The sequence below is a fragment of the Microtus ochrogaster genome, unplaced genomic scaffold, assembly GCF_000317375.1.
Source record: "Microtus ochrogaster isolate Prairie Vole_2 unplaced genomic scaffold, MicOch1.0 UNK185, whole genome shotgun sequence".
Taxonomy (NCBI): Eukaryota; Metazoa; Chordata; class Mammalia; order Rodentia; family Cricetidae; genus Microtus; species Microtus ochrogaster.
In genome coordinates, this window is record NW_004949283.1 from 56,444 (window position 1) to 64,554 (window position 8,111).

Sequence of the window (8,111 nt, forward strand, 5' to 3'; positions counted from 1 at the left end):
ATGTGTCTGAGGTTTTGTTTTTATAATTTTATATTATATTACATGTTTATAAACAGGAAGAATGGACAAAGTCTTTGTATCTCATCAGCTTTCTTATTAAAGTGAGTTGTGAACAGTGAGCAAAGGGACAGACAGTCCCAGATGGAAAGACAAAGAGGTCAGAAGAAACCCAGGGCAGCCCAGCCCCAAGAAACACCAGCTCTGGATCAACAATAGCTGTGCAGGCCAATGCAGTCTCCTCCTGGTCCGAGACTCCACATCATGAGAAGCAACACTGCCTTAGATAATCTGCAAACTTAATGATCTTATGAAGCATTTCAGTGTGCCTTCTGTGTAGCATTTAGTTACCTCCTGCAGACAGTGTTAGGAAACACAAGCTTCTGTGTGAGAAAACCTGGTGGACACTGAGCTCCGGGAGAAGCACATTTGTCTAGGTCTGCATCCTTTTCTCTGCAGTGCTCACTGACTGCAGTTTGAAAGGCTGCAGTTGGAAGCATGCTCCAAGGGGCAGCTCTGCTTTTTCTCCTTTCCTGCTTTCAGGTTGTTTGTTTTTGTTGGTTAAAGGTTAGAATACAGATATGAAATTAAAGAATTGCCAAATTACATATAAAAGCAATATCCAGAATATACCAAAACGTTTGGTTATTGATTCCACACCACTGCCACTGAAGTCTTTAAATAACTTGCCTGGTAGCACGCACAAGGGAAAAAGTCATCACTGCATTTCCTTTCCTGTGTATCAGGTGGTGTAGCAGATGCATGTATTAACTGCATTTAACAAAGGGGTTTGAATTTAGAAAGATAAGAGCTATTTAGGGATTGTTCATGGGACAGAAGCCTATTCACCTAAGCAAACACCAGTTAAAGCTATCTAACAACTAAAAACCCCAAAACTCAGCCCTCTTCATTGTCAGGAGCCATCCATTAAAAAGAACTTGTGGCACTCAAAATGAATACACAATGGCAGAAATTCAGCTTGGTTGCTCTCAGCAAGAGGCAGGCTTTAGGTCTCTGTTGTCAGTGAGGTAGAAAACAAAACAAAGGAAGTTGAAATTCCATCAGAAGCAAGGGGGGATTCACTGTCCCTGTGTGTGTATGTGGGTACTGACTGAAACCAGCTGCGAAATGGAGATATACCGGAAGGATTATCTGTAAGGATTCCAGAAAAGAAATTCCAGGGAAAAAGATGGGATAAGGTGGAGCTCTGAACTCCCTCCTGCTCATCACAACTCACCCAAGAGAAAGGCAGAAAGGATTCTCTCTTCTTAAACTCTCCATTCTCCAAAAAGTGCTCCGGATTGAAGACATCTGGGGTGGCCCATTCGTTAGGGTCCTTGTGCAGTGCAGTCAAATTGGTCTGTAGTATGGAGCCCTAGGGAAGGCAGCAAAGACTCAAATAACGTATGGACTGGACACACAGAGGGATTATGGTTAACAGATTTCCATTTCTTAGCCTACTTACCTTGGGCAGATGGAATCCCGCCAGCTTAGTGTCCACTGTCACTTCTCTGAAACCACTTAGAGGGACGACATTTGCCATCCTCTGCACTTCGTGGACAACAGCATTGGTGTAGGGCATGGAGTCTCGGTCAGCCAGGCTGGGCTGCTTCTCCTGGCCAATCACTCTGTCAATTTCAGCGTGGACTTTTGCTTCAAGGAAACAGGAGGCTATATTAAGCTTTAAACTTTTTTGTTTTCTTCTAAAGATAGAGAAAGATGTTTTTCAAAACAAATATGCTTTTATTTCATCTAGTGTCCTGATTGTGAGGAAATAAAAGTTCTCTACCCCTTAGAAAACCTGATTTAGAAAAGTGTAAACTCTATAACTTTCTTCAAACCTACAGCATAAGTATGAATTTCTATATATCCTGAAGTGACTAATCAGGATGTCTATGGCTAAGCTCATATCAGTGTCTACTCAGACTTCTATAAATAAACACTTTTTACTGAATAGATTCTCACCAATACCCTTTGCTTTTATCTACATGAAGAGTCTATTAATTCTAAGATGAGGCCATTAAAAGATTTCTTGTCTTATAAGAATCAATTTCCTTTGTCACAGTTGGGAAATTTTTGTTGGATCATCATGCCATAATGTGAAAAGAAGCCCCCTCTCTTCTTTCTTAAGCACAAATTCCCTTCATAAGAAGTAATCACCTCCTCACACCATCACACTGGTAATTAAGTTTCAATGAGTCCATAGGGAGGACACAAGCACTGAGACCACTGCGTATCTGCAGACCAATTTCTCAAGGATATGTGCTATCATGGGCAGTGAATTGCAATGCATTTCTGGGCAGCGTTGATGGTCAAACTAGGACTATTTTTGAGTGTTGGTTTCTTCATCTAATTATTGAAAGTAAATAAACCTTATCAAAAGGGCATTTTGAGGTTTACATTGGTGTAATAATTTAAAACAATTGGTAGACACTTCCTCTCAGTATCTTAACTATCTTAGAGCAGTAGAGACTCAGGTGCTTACCTGCTTCTCTAGCTAAAGAAGTCATTTCCCAGATTCCTTACAGAGCAAATGTGACTGAACTAAAACATAAGCAGACATGGTGATTCATCTTTGGGACAAAGCTCGTAGAGACAATGTCCCCTTCCTTCTCCAGTTCCCTCCCTGGGGTGCAAAGGAGGTTCTCATGGGAGCCACTGCAGAGTCTGCGAGCCTCCTCTGAGCTAACCACTATCACAAGGTGAAATGAATTTGGAACTCTAGGTCCTTTACTAGGTCCAGCATGGTTCTTTCTTCTGAGAGAGAGATAGAAATATCTAACACTGGCACTACTGTATATATAAAAGAATCAAATGGAAATAAATTTCATATAATGTAAATAAGATCTCAAAAACTATGATGATTTTGAGTTAGGGTAAATTTGAGTCCATGATCATCTTGAATTATCAACAGTCTTGCCACAGTCTCTTAAGCATTTTGATCAATGATGTGAACTGCTAATCATAGCTCTTATTTAAATTTTTAATAGTGTAATGATATAATTCTAAATATATGTTGAAGGATATTTGCCCTATTATGAATCTCAAGTTTGCATTTGTGTTAATTAAATAAAATAAACCTGAGGTCAGGAGGCTGAGTTAACAACTAGTTGACAGGAATGTAATAGTAGATCATCAGCGGGCATCTCAAAGAGATAGAGAGATGCACCAGAAGTATTTGGGAGGAGTTTTGTGTGGTTTGGCTTTTTTATTTTGGTGAAGTAGAAGGATGTGCTTTGGGGAGACACTAGCTATGAGGGAAGGTTAGATAGCTGCTACTCAGCCTCTCTGAACTAGCAGGATATCACCTCATAAACAATTATATTAATACATATTATATATATATATGTATATAATCTGTATCTATATTATGCATATCAATATGCTCGAGTTTTACAACTAAATAGAATGATAGAGATTTAGTTGATGCTATTTTTAGAAGCAGTGTAAGAGCCAGTGCTTGTGGGAACAGAATTCCTGCAGGCAGGCTGTTCCCTGAGTGGCTGGGCTACTGACATAGAAGCAGGAAGGTAACTGAATTGCATCTGCTGGCTGTAAAGCCAGTAGATTGAGGAGCAGCTACTGTGCCGAAGTTGAAACAACACATTTATCTATTGTTGTGTAAGTAATGGCAGGACCAGTGGGTCTTGAAAAAAAAAATTATGTCTTTATAATTTTTCGTTTATTCCTCTTGTATTCTACCTTCCATGTCTACAGATTGAACTACTCTAGAGAATGTGTATCGGTAAGTCTGTTGAACCTTTGGCTTCCATATTCATGCATCAAGATATTTTCCTTGAGGGCTGAACTTCTGTACTAAACTTTACTCATGGCCCATTGGTATCCTGGATGCTTCGAACTGTTGAGAACTGTTAATACTACAAAATGAATGTGAATTAAACTTCTATCAATTAATATATTTTATGGTGAGATGATTTAGCACTTATGGCCAAATCTGATGATATGTGATTGACCATAGTAGCCCACATTATTGGAAAGGCCAGCTTCCATAAATTGCTTTTTGATCTCACTATGTACACAGGAGAAGGGACCATGCAAGTGTACACATACATAGACCAAATTAAAAATATAATTCAAAAAGATTTTAAAAACTATACTGATATTCTGGACTATTGGTTTTAGAGAATAGCCTGAATAATGACTCAGTAGGCTCTAAGATTTCTTTAAAATGCACCTTTCATTCAGAAAGGCATTTTAGATAATATAAAAAGGAAGGACGGTTTTCTTTGCTCTATGTTTAAAAACCGCCTATGAGTGAGTACATGTGACAACTGTTTTTCTGTGTACGGGTTACCTCACTCAAAATAATGTTTTCTAGCTCCCTCCATTTTTTTCTGCAAAATTCAAGATGTCGTTTTTATCTGCTGTCTGGTACTCCATTGTGTAAATATACCACATTTTCCTTATCCATTTGGTCAAGGGGAATAAACAAAGAAAACCACAATCCCAGAGAATTTAGACAACAATGAGAACGCTAAAAGAGACTTACATAGATCTAATCTACATGGGAAGTAGAATCTCCTGAGTAAATTGGGAATATGGAAAACTTGGGGGAGCATTGAAGGGGGAGGGGAGAGGCAGAGAGGAGAGCAGAAAAACTGTAGAGTTCAATAAAAATCAAGAAAAAAAAGGAAGGAGGGTGTGAATCAATGTTGTATGGTAAATCCACTCTTTGCTGAAACATACCACAATGTAAATTGACATCTCTCTTTTCTCCTGAACTCCAAGCTTGTTGAAGGTACAGACTGTAATATCTGCACTCTTGAATCAATCATAGTCCTAACAGAATATGTGTAGGATGTGCTGGTTCCCGAGTGCACATCCCCTCACATACGCTCCTCCTTCTCCCACTCCCCCACCTATCTTCTGAACTTGTTCTGCCTTGGTTAGATGCTGTCACCACATCTCACCTTGGATTTTTGGGTAGAGCGCCATGTAGAGCAGAGCCCAGCGCAGGGTCGTGGATACTGACTCTGTTCCAGCAATGAAGAGGTCCAGAGTGCTGCAGATGAGGTTTTTTTCATTGAAACTTGTAGCAGTTTTGTCGGGGTGCTAGAAAAAACAGTGAGTATTTGTTCAATCATAAGATTTTTGACTGTCTCATAACACTGATCCACTGAGAATGAATTGCATTAAATCATTCAGAGTGATGCTGTCTTTGATATTCAACAGCTGACTTTGCTGATATCAGAAAGATGAATATCAATTTTCTGAGTTCATTGATTCTCCAATCTGCATCATCTTGCAAAGTCAAAATTGCACTGATTCCATCACTAGTTCTTTATCACAAACATCACCTTTCTCACTTCCTCTAGAAGCATCAGTGTTAATACTGCTTTTAATGTTGTTGTTCTCGTACCTGTACTTCATACGGTAAAGGATTTGTCTTCTCCTCCAGCATAAATCAATATTATACCAGGAAGATGAAATAAGAGAAAAGATAATAAACGCACACACACACACACTTACACATTCACCATTGTGACCCAGGCAAAGGAGGAGCCCATAATCAAGTCAGTTGTAACTTCTGTGACAGATTCAGTGATATGTATTTGCCAGAGGTCTACTCAGATTAATAGGATTCCACATTTTACAGTGTGATTTGAATTCAAGATGTTCCCCCACAGGTTCATGTTTTAAATACTGGTTCCTTGCACTGATACTTGTTGGGAGCAGAAAATGAGGACTACTGAGAACTCAAGAACAATGGCAATGGGTTTTTGATCCTACTGCATGTACTGGTTTTGGGGGAACCTAGGCAGTTTGGATGCTCACCTTACTAGACCTGGATGGAGGTGGGTGGTCCTTGGACTTCCCACACATCAGGGAACCCTGATTACTCTTCGAGCTGATGAGGGAGGAAGACTTGATCGGGGGAGGGAGAGGGAAATGGGAAGCGGTGGCGGGGAAGAGGCAGAAATCTTTAATAAATAAATTTAAAAAAAGGAAATAGGAAGATAGTATCCACCTGATGGGAGGGATGGTAGCTCCTAGAATTACACCCAACCCATGGTTCCTTCCTTGCTTGCTGTTTCCTAATGAATTGTGATGTGAAAGCCTCCACCATACCCTTCTGCCTGCTGAGCTGCTCTGCTATTCACTTTGATGAACTGAAATGTTCTGAAACTTAGCCCGATGACATTTTTGCTTTTTTCTCTTGTTGCTCCCATATAATATTGTCACACTAATTAGTGATGCACAGCTCACTAATTTGTTTGCTCATTGTCTTCTTGCCTTGGTCTGTTATTGAATAGTGTTCATATGAAGTCCAGGGAAAGGTATATGCCTCAGCTCTATATGAAAGTTAAACTCTCTACTTAGTTAGCTGAAGTTTGTCTGTTGCAGTGAGGTTTGAGTTGGGGAAGGTAACCAGCCCTGGAAAATTTATAAAAAAATTTACTTATATTTCACATCTATCTTTTTCAAATATGGGAGAAGGACCAAGGAAGGAAATAATAAGGAAGAATCTTGGCATTTCCAGGACCTCTAGCCAAATGGTAGCCAACCCTTAATTTCTAACCCTCCCCAACAAAACAAGATTACGTTATCATGCATTTATAAATATTACTACTGTGTTTTACTTCAAAATCTGGATTAAGGAAGGATCTACAGAGATGTTCATCATGTCATCTTTGCCACCATGGCATGTTACTCAATGCACAAAAATAGATCTTGAGGATATGATCCATTTCAGGAGGAAAGGTTATCCTGAGTTATCTTTATGAGAAGGGCCTCCAGGGTCAGAACAGGAGAAATGAGATGTAAAATAATCAGAAAGGAAATGGTGATATAATCTCGGCACTGAAGATGGAGCAGGGATCCACAGCAACAAACATCAATGTCCCCTAGGAGATGGGAGACACAAGACAATGACATTTGTATTGTTTCCCAGTATTGGCTGCGTGGCTGGCAGGATTACAGGACCGATCTAGAAATATGAGAGAATAGATCTCTGCTATGCTAAAATCCTACCTTTGGGCTAGCCTGCTCCTCAATCAATTGGAAGCTATTCTACCCCACCCTTTCTGTAAGAAGACCCAGGAACTGTCTTCCCCACCTTTGTCATTTCCGTGAGGAAAGCATCAATGAAGTCTCTCGGCTTATCAGGATTCCAGTCTCTGCGGTGATTTTCAACTATATCAGAAATATATGACTTCAGTTGTCTCCAGGAGGCTAATGCTGTTTGGTGTGATCCAGGAAGATGTTTCATTATCCACGGGGAATGTTATATAGCTAATTAGGGAGAAGAACATGCAGGAAGATGTTTCATTATCCACGGGAAGATGTTATATAGTATATTAGGGAGAAGAACATGATCATGGAGACATTATAAAGTCACTTTCTGTTTCAACATAGTGTAGACTTTTCCTCTTGATCTTCTACACTGGGACTGTGGGAACATCTGGACTGTTGTTTTTCTTCAGACCCATTGGTGGGCATATCAGTACTCCCATGCAAAATACAGTAGCCTCTGACCACTTCTCACTGGTCAAATCCTTTTCACTCTAGGATATACACTGATATAGCATTCCATAGTTGTCCTAATTCTTATTCTAATGCCATCAAAGACACTGAAGGATCAAAGGATGAAGGTGTCAGGAAGCGAGATCAAGCTGGGAATCATAGATAAGAAGAGATACTCCCGCCTGCAGTGGCTACAAATTGAGCTTATCAACTGAAATTAACCCTGGAATTTGATATTTTTGAATGTAAGATAATGGGATGGATTATGGCGCTAACCTTCTGTGTTTCATTGCTGTAGAACTCAGAAACTCTGATTTTCCAGGGGTGTTCCTGCAGAAGGGTATTTCTGCAGCATGGTGTTGGTACTCAGGGGGCCCTGAATGTGTGAAGGCAGTTGTTGCAATTAGTAAAAGTTGTGAATGAGAAAAAAGCACCATGCATCAAAGCTTAGATGGAGAGGTTTTTATTTCAGGAAAGTAAATGGGAAAAATTATTATATGATAGTTAAAAGACAAAAGGGGGGAGCGAAGGGGGGAAACCTGTATCTGGGGAAGGAGTGGTAGAAAAGAAGAAAGGAGAGAGAGAGGGAGAGAGAGAGAGAGAGAGAGAGAGAGAGAGAGAGAGAGAGA

General features: G+C 39.9%; 1 protein-coding gene across 1 annotated transcript in view; it reads right to left on the bottom strand.

Moving 5' to 3' along the window:
• Nucleotides 1-642: 642 nt before the first annotated feature.
• The window catches only part of LOC101980892 (cytochrome P450 2J3-like), a 22,721-nt gene continuing 15,252 nt past the window's right edge, over nt 643-8,111 (bottom strand). The window contains 6 exon segments of the mRNA XM_013355574.2: nt 643-768; nt 1,235-1,372; nt 1,463-1,650; nt 4,929-5,070; nt 7,076-7,239; nt 7,242-7,251. Of these exon segments, the coding sequence (XP_013211028.2) occupies nt 643-768; nt 1,235-1,372; nt 1,463-1,650; nt 4,929-5,070; nt 7,076-7,239; nt 7,242-7,251 (768 nt within the window).